Source organism: Leucoraja erinacea, chromosome 7, assembly GCF_028641065.1.
Source record: "Leucoraja erinacea ecotype New England chromosome 7, Leri_hhj_1, whole genome shotgun sequence".
NCBI classification, from domain to species: domain Eukaryota; kingdom Metazoa; phylum Chordata; class Chondrichthyes; order Rajiformes; family Rajidae; genus Leucoraja; species Leucoraja erinaceus.
This window is the reverse complement of record NC_073383.1, coordinates 30,378,547-30,399,963: the sequence shown is the minus strand read 5'-3', so window position 1 is coordinate 30,399,963 and position 21,417 is coordinate 30,378,547. Positions and strand designations below refer to the sequence as shown.

At 43.3% G+C, this 21,417-nt stretch overlaps 1 protein-coding gene across 3 annotated transcripts in view; it reads left to right on the top strand.

Moving 5' to 3' along the window:
* Positions 1–7,333: 7,333 nt before the first annotated feature.
* ly75 (lymphocyte antigen 75) overlaps positions 7,334–21,417 on the top strand; it is a 111,997-nt gene continuing 97,913 nt past the window's right edge. For all 3 annotated transcript variants that reach the window (XR_008723732.1, XM_055638125.1, XM_055638124.1), the window contains exons 1-2: positions 7,334–7,493; positions 10,139–10,516. Coding sequence is in view for 2 of the 3 variants with exons in the window: in XM_055638125.1 (XP_055494100.1) it covers positions 7,403–7,493; positions 10,139–10,516 (469 nt within the window). In the remaining variant the exon portion in view is untranslated. The remainder of the gene's footprint in view (positions 7,494–10,138; positions 10,517–21,417) is intronic.

Below are 21,417 nucleotides of genomic sequence, written 5' to 3'. Positions count from 1 at the left end.
AGGTCCTTGGAGATTATGGTTCCCAGGAACTTAAAAGACTCCACGGATGTGACTGTGGTGTTGTTGATGGTGAGTGGGGTGAGGGGAGGGGAAGCTCTCCTAAAGTCTACAATCAATTCCACTGTCTTAAGGGCATTGAGCTCTAGGTTGTTGCGATGGCACCAGGACGCCAGGATTGTTCCTTATTGTATGTGCACGACTATTAATATCCTTCTTCAATATTTAATCAACTTGCAGCCCAGTCAGAAGTAAGTAATCAGCTGACATCTATTCCACCCTCTCAGTCATAGGAGAAAATCTATATGAAATGTTTGACAACATTTTATTAGTGCAGATTTTAAAGGGGCGATTAAGTTTTGTGAACAAAATTCTGCTGTATTGATGAAAGACGAGAAAGATTTGAGGTCAGGAATGGGGTTTGAACACGTTCATGTTTTACTGTGAAGCATCGGAGGCTGAGGGGAGATCTGATTTTTTTTGGAGTGTCTGCGGATATGGGGAAACGTCATGAGGTTAGAATTAGGCCATTCAGCCCATTGAGTCTATTCCACTATTCAATTGCTGATCGATCCTTCCATCACAACCCCATTACCCTGCCTTCTCCCTGTAACGTTTGACCACCTTACTCATCAAGAATCTGTCAATTTCCACCTAAAAATACCCACCGATGGCCATCACAGCCCTGTGGCAATGAATTCATCAGATTCATTACCCTTTGACTGAAGAAATTCCTCCTCATCTCCCTTCCAAGGGCACATCCTTTTATTCTGTGGCTGTGCCTGCTGCTCCTAGACTCTCCTACTAGTGGAAACATCCTCTGCACATCCACTCTATCCTAGCCTTTCACTATTCGGTAAGTTTAACTGAAGTCGTCCCCTCATCCTTCCAAACTCCTGATTTTCTCTGGAGCATCAGAGGTTGAGGGAAGACCTGATTTTCTCTGGAATATCAGAGGCTGAGAGGAGACCTGATTTTCTCTGGAGTGTCAGAGGTTGAGGAGAGACCTAATCGAAGTAAATACAATTATGAAAGGCATAGATAGATTAGGCAGTCAGAACCATTTTCCCAAGTGGAAATGTCAAGGACTAGAGGACAGCTTTAAGATGATTGGGGGAAAGTATAAATATGCAGGGTAATTTATTTTACACAAAAAGTGGTGGGTGCCTGGAACATGCTGCCAGGGGTGGTGGTGGAGGCAGGTACCAGAATGGCATTTAAGAAGCTTTTGGATAGGCGCATGGGTATGCAGGAAATTGAGGGATATGGATCATATGCAGGCTGAGGAGATTAGTTTAACTTAACATCATGTTGGGAAGGGACATTGTGGGCCGAAGAGCCTGTTCCTAGGCTGTACCATTCTAAATGATTTTCAAACTTGTGACATATATAATTGATTGTACTGTAAGTTCTCTGCCCAAGAAATGTTGGGAACGTGACTGACCACTCATAACCCGGGGACAAACATTGGTCATTAGTGCTATTTTGAAGACTAATGTGAGGCAGCAGAAATGACAAAATTTGATAAGCGACAGCCTGCATCTGAAAGAAATGATAGAATGCCGCTGCAACAATCAAGAGTCAAGAGTGTTTAATTGTCATTTGCACTTGCAATTGAACAATGAAATTCTTACTTTATTGCAGTGCAAGGGATGGGAATTTGACAGTAGTGGAATTTTTCAAGTGCATTAAATACTAATTTCCCTGAAATTAATATCACTGAAACAAATTAATGACTTGCTTAATTAAGCATACATCCATTAGAACATGGAACATCGAACAGTACAGCACAGCCCCTTCAGCCCACAATGTCTGTGCCAAACATGATGCCAAGACCAACTGTTATTTGCCACAGATAGTTAGATGATAAAGGAATAGGAATACTTTATTGTCACATGTGACTAGGCACAGTGAGTTTCTTTGCTTGCATACACAATGTGCCACCTACGGTGCTGACAAAGTTACAAAGCACGTCAGCTCCCCCTTTTGTCCCCTCCCCACAATAGATCCCCCACGCAGGTTCCCCATTGTCCTTTGCCCCCCACCCCCCAGCCTATTGTCCATTGTCGTTTAGTGCAAGATAAAGTCCAGTAAGTTGTAGTAGCTCAGGACCACACTCTATTTCTTCTCTGATAGGATGGTTCAATTGCCTGATAATAATTGGGAAGGATGTCTCTGAATCTGGAGGTGTGTGTTTTCTCACTTCTGTACCTCTTGCCTGATGGGAGAGGGGAGAAGAGAGAGTGACTAGGTTGAGACTCGTCCTTGATTATGCTGGTGGAAGGGAGGTTGGTTAGTGTGATTGTCTGGACTGCGTCCACAACTCTCTGCAATTTCTTGCTGTCATGGATGGAGCTGTTCCCAAATCATGATGTGTTGCATCCCGATAAAATGCTTTCTACACCGCATCTGTACAAGTTAATGAGAGTTGGGGACATGTCGAGCCTTCTAAGGAAGCTCTGTGTGCTTGGCACAGCTGGCAGAGCTGCTGCCTCATAGTGACAGGGACCCTGGTTCGGCATTTATACATGACCTTTATACATTTATTAAACAGTGCACTACTACCCCTGTGTATTTATACCATAAGATCATTGTGTTCCTCTTATCCCATCTGCAACCTCACACTTAAAAGCTAACATTCATTTGCCAATGATGTGGCTATTTTACAAGCTTGCTAATGCTTTAAATTCTTGCATTCCATCACATCATTGCTTTGTATTAACTGTACTCTCAACTTTGGTCTTGTGGAGAAAGCTGCAAATCTTGAGTTCACATCATGGATTTAAGCCAGTGATCAAATTACTGGTTCCCATGCAAAACCACTTCCCTCTGCTTCCCCATCTCTGTGTCATTAGTATATGTATTTAAAATACAATTTAAAATTAAAAAGTGTCCAGACTCAAAACGTTACCGTTCATGTTCCCCAGAGATGCTGCCGGACTCGATTAGTTATTCCAGCATTTCATGTGTTTTTCTCAAGATTCCAGCATCTGCAATTCCTTGCGTCTCAAGTGTATAGCTGGTGGAGCTACTGCATCACAGGCTTCACGGCACCAGAAACCAAGGTTCAATCCTGACCTCGGGTGCTGTCTGTTTTGTTGTTTGCACATTCTCCCTCTGACCGCATGGGTTTCCTCCAGGAGCTCTGGTTTCCTCCCACATCCCGCAGATATGTGGGTTTGTAGATTAAATGCTCTCTGTAAATTGTTCCTAGTGGGTAGAGGGTGGATAAGAAGGTGAGAAAACATAGAACTGGTGCAAACGGGTGATCGATGGTCAGCATGGACTCGATGGGCCAAAGGGCCTGTTTCCATGCTGCATTTCTAAACTAAACTAAACAGCATTACATTTTAAATGAAGAAGGGTCCCAACCCAAAACATCACCTATCCATGTTCTCCACAGATGCTGCCTGACCCACTCAGTTACTCCAGCACTTTGTGTGCTTTACTGAAGAGCCCAGCATCTCCAGTTCCTCGTGTTTAGGCACATGACTTAAGACAGGATTTTTAAAAAATAAATGAAAATGCTGATCGATTTGATTTTCATATTGGAACACGTGAAGCAAAAGGAAGAGGGTGACTTGGATCTTAAAAAGGACGATCACCAGACACCAACAAATCTGATAAAGAATATGTGATGTAATGTTGGCTGAAAAAACAGAGAAGGTGATCTAATGAGAAAATCAGCAATGTTGCTTTTTTGAATAGTTCAATGGTTGTAATGCATTTGTGATTGAGTTCAATGGTACTTTATTGTCACATGCACCTAAGTACATTAAAATTCCTTTTTTGCATACAGTTCAGTAAAAATCTTACTAATAAGTACATAGGCACAATGTACAAGAGTGTGGCATAGTAGCGCAGCGGTAGTATTGCTGCCCTACAGCACCAGAGACTCGGGTTCGATCCTGACTAAGGGTGCTATCCGTATGGAATTTGTACGTTCTCCCTGTGACCATGTGGGTTTTTTTCCGAGGGCTCCGGTTTCCTCCCACACTCCAAAGACGTACAGGTTTGTATGTTCTTTGGCTTCAGTTATTTTGTAAATTGTCCCAAGTGTGTAGAATAGTGCTGATGTGATTGCTTGTTGCCACGGACTTGGTGGGCCGAAAGGCTTGTTTTCGCATTGTTTCTCAAAGTCTAAAGGTGTAAAGGGCCTGTCCCACTTGGGCGACATTTTTGGCAACAGCCTGAAAAGAGGTTGTCGCGTCGTGGTCAGGTCGTGACGCATGGTGACACATGTAGTGACGCGCGGTGTCTCCCTGTCGCCCCTGGATTTTGGAATGTTCAAAATCCAGGGGCGACATCTGGGTGTCTCATCATGTTGTGCGCTCTGTCACACAATAACATACAATAAAATCAATTGTGCAATTGAAAAGATGTCTGAATCGTTCAGTTTTATTTACAGATGTTTTGGTCCACTTCCAGATCCAATCACCGCTTCTAACTTTTCACAGGGATGGATTCAGTGTGTGACTAAATTCACTTGAATTTAGTCCAGTGTCTGCAACGTTTTGCTTTTGGACTGAACAGAACGCTTAGATGGACGCGACAGACCAAATGGCCTCTTTCCGTGCCGTAACCATTCTACAATGTCACATTTAGTTCAGAGATACAGTGCACTTCGGCTCACCAAGTCTGCACCGACCAGCAATTTTCCGCACACTATCCCACACACGCTAGGGACAATTTATACATACCACGTCTATCAACTTAGAGTTAGGGTTAGGACTAGGGTTAGGGCTACGATTAGGGTTAGGCCTAGGGCTAGGGTTAGGGTTAGGCTAGGGCTAGGGTTAGGGTTAGGGTTGGGGTTAAGGCTAGGGTCAGGGTTAGGGTTAGGGTTAGGGTTTGCTCCCGCACTCCAAAGGCGCACAGGTTTGTATAAATTTTCCCTAGCATGTGTGGGATAGTGTGCAGTGGATCGCTGGTCCCAGGCTGGGCGTCTAGGAAAGTGGGGGGTTTGGTTGGAGAATGGGAGGAGAGGGGGAGAAGGGTATATGAGGGGAGGGAGGGAGTGGAGAAGGGGGAGTTGAGTTTAGCGGGGAGAAGGGAAGAATAGGGGGGGATGGAAGAAGGGGGAGGAAGAGGGGAGGGGAGATGGGTGGAGAAGGAGGGATGGGGCGGGAAGAAGTGGGTGGAGGGGACAGGCAGTTCAGTCCACACTCACTGAACCCATCCCTGTGAAAAGTTAGAGACAGTGATTTGATCTGGAAGCGGACCAATACATCTGTAAGTAAAATTGAACGACTCAGACATCCTTTCATTTGCACAATTGATTTTACTATATTAATTTTAATATATTAATGTTTAAAATCCATGCATTGAAGGAAGAATATTTTACAGCCCATCCGTGGTCCCTAACCCTAACCCTAACCCTAAACCTAGCCATAACCATAGTCCTAACCCTAACCCTAACCGGGCATCACCCACAGGACAGCATACGTCAGCGTGTATGTCGTACAATTTGACGGTTTTATGGGCGTCGGTCACTGACGCTCAAAGTCGCCTAAAGAAATCACAAAGTGGGACAGGCCCTTAAGTATAGTACATTACACCAAGACAGTACACACCAGTCATCACGTTTAAGTCTCAACTTGGCAGTGGCACTGGGTTAGAGTAGTAGGGGTCGGCCTGGCCAGGTGATGTTGTTGATGTCTTCCACCGTTGCTCAAATCAGATAAATGAGTTGATAGATTGAAAAAGCTTTTGCAGCCATTGTCTTTTGACAGGATTTGGTTATTTTGTGGCATCATAACTACATTTGACTCTAATTGCATAATTTACAGGAACCTTGTGCTTTGTTTGGTTCAGCAATTGCAAAACAAGATGTGTAATTATATATTCCCTGTAGTCATCATGCTCCGAATCAGTGGGGGGAGGTGGCACAGAGAACCGCACAGTTACCTAAAGCCTTTCGCAGTCTTATGCTCTCACGCATCTGCCAGCTGACCACAGCAAAGGGAAGCCATGAGACCAGTTACTTCATCCTTTTCCAGAGACAGAGCTCAATAAAAAGAGACAACCAACTTGGGTTCTGTAAATTGTCCCTGGTGTGTAGGTTGCGAAAGTGGGACAATATAGAACTAGTGTACAGGTGATCAATGGTCAACACAGATTTGGTTGTTTGAAAGGCAGTTTCCATGCTGTATCTCTAAACTAAACTGCTTGATTCAAACCAGGTCATCCTACATCCACATGCTTAAGTGGTATGGGATCGATTTCAAGCAGGTTGTCATATTCTACTCTCAATGTAATCGTGGATATTCCCTCACTGATCTTAATCTTCTAATAAATACAATATTATATTAATTTGAGCACTGAGCAAAAAACAAAATACTGGAGGAACTCAACAGGTCAGGCAACATCTGTGAAGGGAATGTAGAAACAAAGAATTGCAGAGGCTGGTTTATACCAAGGAGAGACACAAAGTGCTGGAATAACTCGGCGAGGCAGGCAGCATCTCTGATGAAAAGGGATGGTTGATGTTTCGGGTTGGATCCCTTCTTCAGACTGAGTGGACACCAAACTAGACAAATTAGTTCAGTTGTGGCCACACCAATGTTCCATGAAGATTCTTCATGGTGTTCTTGCTTTTGAACCCCATGGTTCCTGAACCAAAACATAGAAGGCACAAAGTGTTGGAATACCAATGGCTACATCTTTGGAGAAATAATTGACGCCAAGTGCTGGAGTAGCTCAATGGTTCAAGCTGTATCTGTGGATAAAGGTACAAAAAGGACCAGCAGATGCTGGCTTACAAAAAAAGGAGACAAAGTGCTCAGTGGGTCAGGCACCATCTGTGGTGGAGTAACTGTGGATTGGGCAGCATCTGTGAAGAAAGGTAGAAACAAGGAACTGCAGATGCTGGTTTACATAAAAGAACACAAAGTGCTGGAATAACTCACTGAGTTGGGCAGCATCTATGGAGATGGACCAGACACAAAGTGCTGGAGCAATTCAGTGGGTCGGTCAGCATCTGTAGAGAAAGAACAGACACAAAGTGCTGGAGCAACTCAGTGGGTCAGGCAGCATATGTGGAGAGAAAAATGCCACAAGTCCAAGAGTAAGTCAGGGGGTCAGGCAGCATCTGTGGAGGAAGGTAGAAACAGGGAACCGCAGATCCTCGATTAAAAAAAGGACACAAGGTGCTGGAGGAACTCAGTGAAGCGGGGCTTGGTGAGGAGGGGCTTGGTGAGGAGGGGCGGGGCTTGGTGAGGAGGGGCGGGGCCCGGCCCGGCCCGGCGTGGAAGGGCGTGGACCGGTGCGGGGGGCGGGGCCTGTGGGCGTGGTGAGGTGGGCGTGGCCGGCGCAGGAGGACTCGCCGGCGGCGGCGGCGCGGTAAGGAGGTGCGGTGCGTTACGTGCGGCAGTTTAGTCGCGCTGTGGTTGCAGCGCAGGGAGCCATGAAGAGCGGCCGTTCCGCCGGACACTCGTACATCCACTTGGCTCTCATCTTCCTCGGGCGTTGCGCAGTAACGGATTCACAGACTCCAGGTGCGGTTCAAGTTACACACAGTGAAAATATGTTCTGTGGTATTTTTTACTAACAGAATAGATCTTGTTTTTTAATCGACATCACGGTTGATGCGTTAACAGGTTTTACAACCTGCGTTCATAATGTGCACACAGTTATAAACAGTTGTTTTCAAGCGACGGGGGACGGACCGCGGTACAATTACAACAATATCACAGCGTAGACGAGGAGAGAATCGCCCGCTTGCCTCTGGTGATTTCTAGGATGCTAGGCTTTTATCTCAGCTTGTGTCTCTACCTCTTAACCGAAGGTTGCGCCAGTGACTACCTCTTAACTTGTTCATGCCCCCCTAACTGCTTCTTAACTGAAGGGTTCGCCTCCAACTGCCTCTTAACTGAAGAGTGTACCTCCGACTGCTTCTTTAGTGGTTTTGCTACTAATTATCTCTTAACTGATGGTTGTGCCTGCAACTATCTGAAGGTTGAGATTCCCAACCTTCACTCTTACCTGAAGGTTGGCATTCTAACTGCCACAACTTGAGGTTATATGTCCAACGACCTCTTAACTGGAGGTTGTGCCTCTGACTACCTCTTAACTGAAGGTTGTGCCTCTGACAACCTCTTAACTGAAGGTTGTGCTTCTTACTATGTCTTATCTGAAAGTTCACTTGGTGAAGAACTTAAAATTTGAGGTTAATATAATCTGTCTATCTGTTGGATGTGTACAGCCTTCTGTTATTTCAGATTTAAATCATTTACAATTAACAAACTCAGTTGTACACCTAAAATGTTAATTCTCTCTCCACATGCTGCCCTAACCTGTAGGGTATTTCCAATATTATCTTATTTCAGATCATCTATAATTAACAATCTACAATCATTTGGTCAATCCAAAAAAGTTAATTTACATTCTCTGTCCATAGATGTTGTTGGGAGGCATTCTGTTTGATTTCAGACTGAAAGTATTTACAATTAACAACTGGAGATGCAAAGAATTACAGGTGCTGGAAACTATTAATACACAAAGTACTGAAGTGACCCTGGATCAGGCAGCAAGTGCGGACAGAATGGACAGATTGTGATATGGGTTGGGACCCTTCTTCAGACTTGACATCTATTCAAATGGTTGACCTGAAATTAATTGTTTATCTTTCTGCAGATGCAGACTAACTTCTTAGTTGTTTCCAGCATTTGGTTTTATTTCAGATTTAAAGCGTATACAATTCTTTTTCTCAGTTTGAACTCTGTTTCTCCTTTTAAATCTTTAATTTGGACACCTGGGGCTGTAATATCTTAACTCCAGACCACTTTATGACTGTCATAATAATCTAAATTGCTTATGCAGCTGAAGGAACCTTTGGTGCTGGACAATGTTATGTACTGTACTCTCTTGTGCTTCTTGACTTTACATTTAATAGCTGGTAACCACTGGTCGGGTTTCCCCATGGGAAAGTCAGTGTGTACAAATAATGTGCAACTTTGGTGCCCTACAGTTGACAAGCAGAAGTTGAAAGTGCAACATCCCGGTAGGGTAGCACATTCAAACAGTGGTAGAGTTGCAGCCAGAAACCTGGGTTCGATCCTGATTCTGAGTGATGTCTGTGCGGAGTTGATACATTCTGCCTGTGACAGCATGGATTTTCTCTGGGTGATCTGGTTTCCTCCTGCATTCCAAATACCTGGTCACTGCCCAGGTTTGTAGGTTAATTGGCTTCTGTAAATTCTCCCTAGTGTGATCGAACAATTGTTGTTGGAGTGATCCTTGATCGGCGTGGACTCGATGGGTCGAAAGGGCTGTTTCCACTCAGTATCTCTAAACTATAAAAATTAGGTTTAAGTTCCAAATCATACTTTCCAATGGTTTCAATGTAATCGTCACCATTTTTATTGCCTTGAGTCCTGATTGTGGTACGTTGGTGAAGTCATAAGATCTTGTGAGAATAGTTTGGTATTTGGAGGAAGAAAAGGCACTGCTATTTCTTTATCTTACATTTAAGAACCTAATACAGCTCTGTCACTGGTGTTGCCTCTACATTTAAAAAAAAAAGGGACACAGGTACTGGGGTAATTCAGCAGGTCAGGCAGCATCCCTGGAGAAAATGCATGTGACGTTTCAGGTTGGGATCCTTCGTCAGACCCGTCCAAACCTAAAATGTCACCTACCCATGTTCACCAAATATGCTGCTTGGCCCACTGAGTTACTTCAGTACTTTGTGTCTTTTCCCTTCTTATTTCTGTATTTTATTTTAGCAGTTCTTGCATTAGACCCAATTAAATACTTTGTTCTAATATCTCTGTTAAGGTAATGGAATTCATTTCCACTAATGGAAAATTAGTGACACTAACAAGTGTTCTACTCATTGCGGTTTCTGCGTGATTTGAAGAGTTAAGTTCAGTTTTTATTTTGACTCTGCAGTTTAAACTTTCAGTATTGAATTTTGTTTTTTGTTTTTTTACATAAATATACCGAACTTTTTGTTTATTATGGGTTTTACAGAGTACTATGCTTACATATCTGTTGTGCTGATGCAAGGAAGAATTGCATTGTTCTGTTTCGGGACATTTGTCAATAAAAATGTCTTGACTCTTCACCTTGAGATTTGATTTGTATCAACAGTTTAAGCGTTTTCGTTTCTCATTTCTCCACCATTCGTCTTACCCCTTAGGTAATGGCATCTTTGCTATCCAGCACCAAGGCAGTGCAAAATGCCTCAAAGTAAATGCCTCTGGAATTACAATGGACACCTGCAATCAACAAGTGCCGTTTCAACAATGGAAATGGCTGTCTGGCCATCAGCTGTTTAATATCGGCGACAGAAAATGCCTTGGTCTTGATACTTTAAACCAAGCACAACCATTAAAAGTATTTGAATGTGATGCAGAAGGTATATTTACATGGTGGCGATGCAAAAAGTACACAGTTTATGGTTCCTCATCCTATAAACTGACCGTTGATCATGGCAACCCAACAGTAGGCATCGATGCAACTGATACTTGGAAGCAAAGCGGCTCTGACAGCGATGTTTGCGAGCAACCTTATCGCGGTAAGTAATATTTACATTAGATGTCAAATTTTGAGTTAACTAATATGCAGAATGTTCTACTAAATTAATTGCATCATGCTTTAAATTTAGAGGAAGAATTGAACTTGGCTTACATGGGCAATATTGATAATAACTCTCATTTGTAGATCGTGAAACATGTTAATAAGTTATAGGAGCAGAATTAGGCCATTCGGCCCCTCACAGCACTAGAGACCCGGGTTCGATCCTGACCTCGGGTGTTGTCTGTGTGGAATTTGCACGTTCTCCCTATCAACACATGGGTTTCTTCCGGTTTCCTCCCATATCCCAAAGTCGCACGGGTTTGTAGATTAATTGGCCTCTAGTGTGCAGGGAATGGATGAGAAATTGGAATAATATAGAACCAGTGTGAATGAGTGGTCAGCATGGACTTGGTGGGCAAAATGGTCTATTTTCGTACTGTATCTCTAAACTAATGCCAAGTAAAACTATATACCCTGCCTGTATGTGATCCATATCCCTCCATGTCATGCATATCCAGGTGCCTGTCTATACAAAGTTCTCCCCAGATATTCTAGTTTCCTCCCACACCTCAAAGTCCAACTGGCTGTTGGGTTGGTACGCTATTTTTAAACTGCCCATGGTGTAGGTGGCTGGTGAGGGGAGTTGTTGAGGTGATTCTACATTGGCATGTGTGAAAGGATGAGCTACAGGAAAACAAGTGGGGGAATTGGTTTGAGCTGTCTTAGATTCTAGCCCTGAATGGCTTCCACTGTCTCAAAGAAACATGTGGGGGGAAAAATAATTCAACAGAACCAAATAAACTTCACTTAAATTTATTTGGAAAGATATTTAAATGGTTTCACAATCTGGACAGGATGTTCCCTGTACCCATGTTCATTAATTGTAGGAGATGAATTGGGCCATTCGACCCATCAAGTCTATTCCGTCATTCAATCATAACTGATCTGTCTTTCCCTCAAACCCATTCTCCAGCCTTCGCCCCATAATCCCTGACACCCTTGCTAATCAAGAATCGGTTAATCACTGCCTTAATCTCTGCCTTAAAAATATCCATTGACTTGGCCTCCATAGCTGTCTGTGGCAATGAATTCCACAGGTTCACCACCCTCTTCACCAGCACCCTGTGCTTAAGAACTGCTGTTTTGCAGGCATTTGCCCAGCTTGTGTGTTCAAAGTTCCTACCCAAGTAGTCAGCTTGAATGGTACTATTGAACTTGTCTGGCTTTCCCAGTAGTACAAATCCTTTGTTGGCTGAAGGAGTTTTTGGTGCAAATAACAAATATTGATGTGTGTACACTCTAGGCAGGGGTGAAAGTAACTTAAAATTCATACGGTCATGATTGTATCTCTAACACTATACGTTTAATCCATTTGTGCTGATTGTGTCATCTGCTTTCTTACCAGCATCTTGTACTATCTAACTTTCATCTCTTACTATGGGTGTCAAATTCCCATGACAAAAGCAATACCAGCTGATAAAGGAACAGGTGTTCTGCTTGCATTCACTGGAGATGCATGCGTCTCATGGACACTCAAAGCAAAGGGATGATAAACCAACTTTATTCATCACAAACAAATGACACAAAGTGCTGAAGTTGCTCAGCGGACCAGGCAGCATCTCTGGAGAACATGGATAGGTGCCATTTTGAGTCGGGACCCTTCAGATTACTAGACCAGTCTGAAGAAGGGTCCCAATCCGAACATCACCTGTCCATGTTCCCCAGAGACACAGCCCGACCTGCTTAGTTCTCTAGCACTTTGTTGGGGTTTTTTTTTTGTAAACCAGCATCTACAGTTCCTTGTTTCTAATTTGTTCATCTCAAGGTTGCCATCATGAATTCCAGACTGAGCACAGAATGCAAATTGCCCATCCTAGCAGGGAGAGTGTGCGTAGTACACTTGGTATAGCCAGATTTGTTTTGACGTTGGCCACAAGTTTCAAGGACAGATGAGAAGTGAACAGGAACAAACCTCCTTTAAATTAAGTAGTTGTAGGCTAATAATGAATTCCTCAAACTGAAAGCAAGTGTTGCAATGAAAGCTTCTCGTTCTAACACGCAGGAAAGGATTTCACAGACATTGCTGTACATCAAGAAAGGCACTTTGTTTGTTAGTAAATCTCCCCATAACTTCAGTACATAATCATGGAAAGCTACCTTTTATCTGTGCTGTTTATTCCATCCTTTTGGATTTTCTTTCCATTTGCATGAAGCTGTCTCCCAGATTTAAGTTTGGGGGTGGGGGGGGGGGGGAGAGAGAGAAAAATAGTTTTACACTAACAATCCTATGAGTCAAGTCACAAACTTAATTTTGCATCCTTTGTTCTGCCAATTTATATCTGTTATTTAAGATTTCAACATGTGGGGAAATTATAGTAAGCTGACCATATTCCAGTTTCATTATTATTGTTGCTTGAAACTTGCGAGAAGTTTGGAGAACCACCTTTTTAGTTTAACAGAGAAATGGTACAGATTTTCTAGAAGTTTAGGGAGGTTCATTTAAAAAAAAAATAAAAAATTGTAGTATCTCCCTTCACTGCAAAGGCAATAATGCTATGCACATTAAAATCACCTTTTCCCCGGCAAATTCTGCATTTGTGTTCAGTTTATTTATATAATGTTCTATGTCATCTGTCCATAAGCGTGATAACCTGATTTAAGGTCGTGGCTATCCCTTGAGGTCAATGATGATGGTCTACGTTCTGTTGTTTTTATGGACTCTCGGGTGGCTTATGAGTCCAATCCTGGCTTTGAAAGGTCTTTGGCATTCAGGACAGGTAATTCCAGATGGCAGATTGGGCTTTGGTTGTTGCTGCCTCTTTCGTTTTCTTCTCTTTTCTTCTCATTCTGCGCATCTCTTGGCTTAGCAGGTCGCTGTCCCTTCTTGGATGATGGTTTGCCAGAGTTTCCTGTCCTTAGCAATTGTTTCCCAATTGACAATGTCATCAAGCTGGCTTTTAAGGCGTCTTTAAATCTCTTCTTTTGTCCACCTCTTTTACGTTCTTTAAGCTGGGAGTAGAAGTTTTGCTTTAGTAGACTCTCGTCTTTCATCCGAACAACACGAACGACCAATCTTAGTGGGTTCTTGAAGACGAAGGCTTCGATGCTAGATGTTTTTGCTTCATTCAGCATGCTAACGTTGACCCATGTCCCATGTAGGATTTCTGTGAAACCCCGATTTAAGCAGGAAATGGGTATGAGAGGGCCGTCTGTTTTACCATTCATCAAGATCAAGTATACATTTTTCTGCACTGTCCACACTCCCTTAACACCCAGAAACCTGTTGCTCTCTGTTTAGAGTGAACTCAGTCTGGCTTCTACAGTTCTTGGAATGTAAAATATTCACCATTTTAGTTTAGAGTTTATAGATACAGTGGAAACAGGTTCTACAGCTGTTATTATACATTTGTGCACTACAATCTTGCTACATTCTGCTGCTTTGCATCGTTGTCGTGTCCATTGACAGGACTTTCACGTAACTTTTTTTCCCTGTTGCCAGCCGGGCAACTTAGGCAGCTTTTTAGGTTGCCAAATGACGGTTTAGGTGGTCAATTTAAGACGGCTTGCATGATGCGTGCGATAATGTGCTCGAATGAAGCGCGTAGTTACCAGTCGGAATTATGCTCAATGAAGCATTCACATATTATTTCTGATTCAAATAAAGTCACAAACTAAACATATTGACCAAATCAAGACATGATATATACCACAATGACATGCAACAAAGTTACAATACAGTGTCTCAACTCTTTACACATTGCAATTAATGCAATTTCTATTATTTCTTTCCACTTCCCAACAAAAATGTGGTTGGATTATTCAGCGTATGATCAACCTGTGTCAATAAATCCTGGATCATGGTAACATATATGCTTAACCATGCACACTACAGATTGATGCAAACATGTTTTCTGTGAAGGACCGAAAATGATCATGACATGGCCATAGCATGGGTCGTTATTGCTATTGGTACAGAATAATTTATCCACAACAAAATATACAGGTTGCAAGGAAATTTCTAAAGGCATTTTATGATAATAGCTGTTAAAATTAACTATACCCATCTGACAGGTTAAACGTTACACTAACTGACAAGGGATGGCCAAAGGACATAACTGCAGCAAATGTTCTTTTGGTAATATGTTTAAAGGTCAAAACGGCACATTACCGGACATTCGGATTAGATGTATGTGTTGTGAACAGCAATGAAAATACCCAGTTTGTAAGCGCCAGATTAAAAAAAATTATTGATAAATGCTGTTTCCGTCATTCCCACTTCAGAATTAACATTAAAATTTCAACTGAAATATCTCCTGACCAAATTCGTGATGTATATGACCGACTGTAGAAATAAAACCTGGATTAATCCAACATATAGTTATAAATGTTGCTCATTAAATAACAGTACTGATACTCCATATTAAGAGCATTGATTTGCCGTTAAAATGAATTCTGTAATAACGTGTCAACGGTAGCAGTGACAATCGAATACTGCGGTTTTAATGTTTTACGTGTTCACAATTTAATTAACCCATCTTTATGGATTAAAACAAATAATAACATTGCGATTTAAAACGCATTTGATTGCATTTGTTATCAAATATAGTCAATTTTCACTCCGAAGACATTTCCAGCACAGTAGGGTCGGGGGGGGGCACTGTGAATCAGTGCGGGAAGGAAAGATGGCAGAGGTGGGGGGGTTCTTATAGGATCTTTGGCCACTGCTGTGCGCGACCCGTCATTCGCTCCGACCCTCCGTCACCCCACACCCCGTATCTTTGCTCCGCACTACGTCGTCGCCGACACGAAACATCACGTTTCTTTTCTCCAGAGATGCTGCCTGACCTGCTGAGTTACTCCAGTTTTTTTTGTGTCTATCTTCGTATAAACCAGTATCTGCAGTGCCAAGCCGGGCAAAATGACTCGGCATTAGGTTGCCTGGCGGCACTTTGGGTGGTCATTGGCACCAGGGCAACCGCTAATTTCAAGCCCTGATTGATGTATCTATCATTATCATCTCTATAACTAAGTCTCATCTTGACCACTTCCTGTCTGTGCTGAATATTGATTTTAGAAAAAACACTACCATATATCGCTATGCTTTTTGGCCATTCTACTCACAGTCCTCCTCCGCTGAGGCGGCCCCAAGAATATTTCCGATCGTTGAAAAGTAAAAAAGTTATGAGTGTTTTAAAAAATCTTGATCAGCTGATTTGTCCTCTCGCCTGTCAATCACCACAATGAAAGTAACCGCCCTTCCAGGGAGGGGGGAGGGGGGGGGGCAGGACTATAAAATCCCGGATGCCTGGACGTGTCAGTCGCTCTGAAAGATCGCGAGGGAGAGTCCACAACTGATTCTAAGCTGTGAATCAACTGCTGTGAGTCTGCAATGTACTTGCAATAAATGAATTGTTAGCCCTTAATGACAATGTAATGAGTTGTTTGGCAATTTGGTGGCCTGCACTATGCCTGAAATGCTGTGAACTGAATTTGGTGGCCTGCACTCTGCTTGAAATGGAATTTCAAGGAATAGCCGTGATTGAACTACCAGCCCACCATCCCTGAGTGACTGAGCTGCAGCCCACCAGCCCTGAGTGACTGAGCTGCCAGCCCACCAGCCCTGAGTGACTGAGCTGCCAGCCCACCAGCCCTGAGTGACTGAGCTGCCAGCCCACCAGCCCTGAGTGACTGAGCTGCCAGCCCACCAGCCCTGAGTGACTGAGCTGCCAGCCCACCAGCCCTGAGTGACTGAGCTGCCAGCCCACCAGCCCTGAGTGACTGAGCTGCCAGCCCACCAGCCCTGAGTGACTGAGCTGCCAGCCCACCAGCCCTGAGTGACTGAGCTGCCAGCCCACCAGCCCTGAGTGACTGACTGAGCTGCCAGCCCACCAGCCCTGAGTGACTGAGCTGCCAGCCCACCAGCCCTGAGTGACTGAGCTGCCAGCCCACCAGCCCTGAGTGACTGAGCTGCCAGCCCACCAGCCCTGAGTGACTGAGCTGCCAGCCCACCAGCCCTGAGTGACTGAGCTGCCAGCCCACCAGCCCTGAGTGACTGAGCTGCCAGCCCACCAGCCCTGAGTGACTGAGCTGCCAGCCCAAGAATCCATTCGGCCCACAACGTCCATACTAGAACTCCAGAAAGCATTCCCCACTGGCCACCAATATTGGAATTGGTTGAGAGGTGGAATATTGCTTTGGGGGAGCAGCCCTCCCATGTGAACATGGGACCCAGCGGGTCTCACTTAGTCTAGTATGTTATTATATATGCTAGGAGCTTCATATGAACAAGGACTTTCATTGCATATTGGTGTATTTGACAGAGTAATCTGAGCCTGACTCCTTTTTATCATTTTATGGCTTTTGACCCTTGGATTGCTTTCGTCAAGCCTTCCAGAAAATGTAAATGGAATTAGTTTAGCATGTCATACACTTTAACTGTGTGTGAACCTTTTAGTGCTAGTGTGGCATTCAATGTTTATTGGGTGGGATGAATGGGCAAGGGGCAACATTTTAAGGTCCTGGATAGTTGGGGAGAGAAACGAGGAGAAAGAATGTAAGTTTTTGAACTCCTGTGCAGGTGTACATTGACCTCATTTCCGTCAGAGGGGAAATCCCCTCCAAAAGTGAAAGTAGTCAGATTGCATGATTTGTTTTAAATCATGTATCTTTCTAAGAGCTGTACTTAGTAATGCTTACTGCCTGAAAATCATACCTGTTGTGAATGAATGGAGAAAAGGGCCGTCTTTTGGCACGGAGGTAATTTGGCATGAATGAACTTAGTGAGTTTTACACGCAATAGGGAGATGTCTTCATTTTGTGGTAGTGAAATAACCTCTTTGAGGATTAAGGAGGCAGAAGAAGCAAAGAGGATCATAAAGGAAGTCAATGTTCTAGAACGTTCTAAGTATTCCCTCAAGCACAGCTTTGGGAACTGCCCTCTTTACTGAGAACCTGCTTTTATGCTCTTTCCCTCTGAACAAAAGTCAGGATATTATCTGGAGATACACAGAACTGCCAGTTTACAATGAAAGAGCAAAGTGCTGAAGTAAATCAGTGTCAGGCAGCTTTCCAGGAGAATATGGATCGTTCTTCAGGCTGAAGAAAGGTTCAGACCGAAATCACAACCTAGCCATATTCTCTTGAGATGCTGCCTCACACGTTGAGTTACTCCAGCCCTCTGTCCTTTTTTTGGGGGGGACATTATCCATTGCTCTGATCCACAGACTTGTTCCACAATAATAAATTGTCATGCAGGGCTCATGTGCATCTGCACTTTTGCCAAGTATCTTATTGCATCACCTTTTGATTTTTTTCAGTATGACTCAATTCAATACAACTATCCCACCTTTCCTAATCACATTGTCAAGTTTACATGCGGATCCTGCTCTACTGGTTTTGGTGTGAGATTGAGTCAAGAAAATAGTCGAGCATATGTTGGAGTTGCTCCCCTATTACAGTGCAGCCAACAAAGTATCAAGTGACTTGCTGATGATTTGATTTTGGAAAACAATGGACAATAGGTGCTGGAGTAGGCCATTTGGCCCTTCGAGCCAGCACCGCCATTCAATGTGATCATAGCTGATCATCCCCAATCAGTACCCCGTTCCTGCCTTCTCCCCATATCCTCCGACTCCGCTATTTTTAAGAGCCCTATCTAGCTCTCTTGAAAGCATCCAGAGAACTTGCCTCCACCGCCCTCTGAGGCAGAGAATTCCACAGACTCGCCACTCTCTGTGAGAAAAAGTATTTCCTTGTCTCCGTTCTAAATGGCTTACTCCTTATTCTTAAACTGTGGCCTCTGGTTCTGAACTCCCCCAACATCGGGAACATATTTCCTGCCTCTAGCGTGTCCAAGTCCTTAGCAATCTTATATGTTTCAATGAGATTCCCTCTCATCCTTCTAAACTCCAGTGTACAAGCCCAGCTGCTCCGTTCTCTCAGCAAATGACAGTCCCGCCATCCCGGGAATTAACCTTGTAAACTACGCTGCACTCCCTCAATAGCAAGAATGTCCTTCCTCAAATTAGGGGACCAAAACTGCACACAATACTCCAGGTGTGGTCTCACTAGGGCTCTGTACAACTGCAGAAGGACCTCTTTGCTCCTATATTCGATTTCTCTTGTTATAAAGGCCAACGTGCCATTTGCTTTCTTCACTGCCTGCTGTACCTGCATGCTTACTTTCATAGACTGATGTACAAGAACCCACAGATCCCTTTGTACTCCCCCTTTTCCAAATAGGGGAGAAAACCTGGATATAGTAAACAAATTGGGCAGCATCTGTAAAGAAAGTAAAATGTTCATTTTCTTGGTTGAGTGCCTTTATCAGCTAAAACTAATAAGGAAAGAGAAAATAAAACTATGCAGTGTTCATGCAGTAAGTAAGATATGAAGTTTGGGTGAAAAACAAAGTATAGTTTATTTACAGAAGTGGTAATTGCTTAAAGGAAAAGGTTTACCACTGAAGTAGATGACAGGTTGTGCAATTTCTGTGTGTATGTGTCTTTTTTATGCCCTAAACAAACCAGACTACACTCATATTTTCATCTAACCTCAGCAGAATGATATTGTGGTCCTTTCTGTTTCACATGTTTATCTGGCGTACACCTTGTGCTAGCAGATGCGTTGTGATGATTTAATCTTCTCATTCATGCCAAGAAATATCTACTCCTCCTCCACTCTGAAATATCAACTTCATTTCCCCTCCTTGCATTTCCTCATTGGGTTTATGGTGTCTTGTCATATTTTTAAGGGCCTTTGGTTCCCAGTGCAAGATGTGTCCTGCTGAATTTTAAAAGATTTAAAAGAACATTATCTCACTAAGTTAGACGTTTCAAATGGAAGACTCTCTAATATTACATTGGGGGATGCAAAGTGCTAGTGTATCTCAGCGGGTTGGGCAACATGTCAGGAGAACATGGATAGGTGACGTTTTGGGTCAGGACCTTTCTTTGGACTCTTTCCCGATCTGAAATGTCACCTACCCATGTTCTCCAGAGTTGCTGTCTGACCTGCTGAGTTACTCCAGCACTTTGTGCCCTTTTGTGCAAACCAACTTCTGCAGTTCCTTTTTTCTGCAGTTCCTTGTTACATTGAAGTCAGTTTTGTTCATCATTCCAAAGGTCAGAGTCAGACACCAAGGAATCAGACCCGTTGGCACACATAGTCTGCAGTGACAATCAGGCACCCACTTAAACTTCTCATGCCAATCACACTTTATTTTTCCCCATCTTCCCATCAACTTAACTGTCATATGTACCAACAATAGGACAATGAGATTCCTACTTGCACGTAACAAGCCTGTAAATACTATGCACATGGTTAATATAAAATTAACAGGAAATCATTAAATTATTAACACCAGATACCAGTGCAAAAGGAAACCAGTAATCCTTGATACAACCAAAGATAGTTTGTTGGTCTGTGTTGTGTTCAAGAGCCTGATGGTGGTTGGAATGAATCTCTTTTTGAACCTGGTGGTCACATTGGGCAAGTTCTGGCCATTAACCAAAATCACATGTGGTTAAAGTGAAAATTGTCAGATTTTATTGATGTGTATTTTTATACATTTTGGTATTCACCATGTAGAAGTTACATCTATGTTCATACATAGTCCCCCCATTTCAGGGCACCATAATGTTTGGGAGACATGTCTTCACAGGTATTTGTAATTGCTCAGGTGTGCTTAATTGCCTCCTTAACAGTTTTCTCGCTTAACTTTTTTCCCTGTTGCCAGCTGGGCAACCTAGGCAGCTTTTTAGGTTGCCAAATGACAGTTTAGGTGGTCATTTAAGACGGCTTGCATGACGCGTGCGATAATGTGCTCGGACGAAGTGCGTAGTTACCAGTTGGAATTATACTCGATGAAGCATTCACATATTATTTCTGCTTCAAATAAAGTCACAAACTAAACATATTGACCAATCAAGACATGATATATCCCACAATGACATGCAGCAAAATTATAAGACAGTATCTCAACTCTTTACACATTGCAATGAATGCAATTTCTATTAGTTCTTTCCACTTCCAAACAAAAATGTGGTTGAATTATTCAGCGTATGATCAACCTGTGTCAATAAATCCTGGACCATGGTAACATATATGCGTACGTATAGTTGTGAATGTTGCTAATTAAATAACTACAGTACTGATACTCCATATTAAGAGCATTGATTTGCCTTTAAAATGAATTCTGTAATAACATGTTAACGGCAGCAGTGACAATCGAACAATGCGGTATTTATGTTTCACGTGTTCACACTTTAATTAATCCATCTTTATGGATTAAATCAAATAATGGGAATTAAAATACATTTGATTGCATTCCGTTATCAAACATAGTCAATGTTCGCTCTGAAGACAATTCCAAGACAAAAGGGTAAGGGAGGGCGGTGTGTGTGAATCAGTGGGGGGTGGATAGATGGCGGGGGGGGGTGGTTAGGGGGGGGGGGGGAGGGGGGTTAGAAGGCAGTCGGTGCAGAATGGATGGATTGAGGCAGGTGAATTAGTATGTGTTGGTTGGAGTAGGTAAAATTGTGAGGGGAGAGCACGGAGATGTCAGTGGTGTTGAATGGGGGGGGGGGTTCAGTACAGGATGGATGTGGGTAGACAAAAGTGCTGGAGAAACTCAGCGGGTAAGGCAGCATCTATGGAGCGAAGGAAATAGGCAATGTTTCAGGTTGAGACCCTACTTCAAACTGTTTCCCCCCCCCCCCCCATTCTTCTTGAATGGGAGGATCAGTACAGGATGGATGGGGGGGGGGGGGGGGAGATCAGCGCAGGATGAATGGGAAGGGTGGGTCAGTACAGTGTGGGTCCGAGGGTCTGTCCAGGATGAATGGGGATCACTACAGGATGAATGAGGGGAAGGTGCAGGGTAAATGGAGGGTGGGTCAG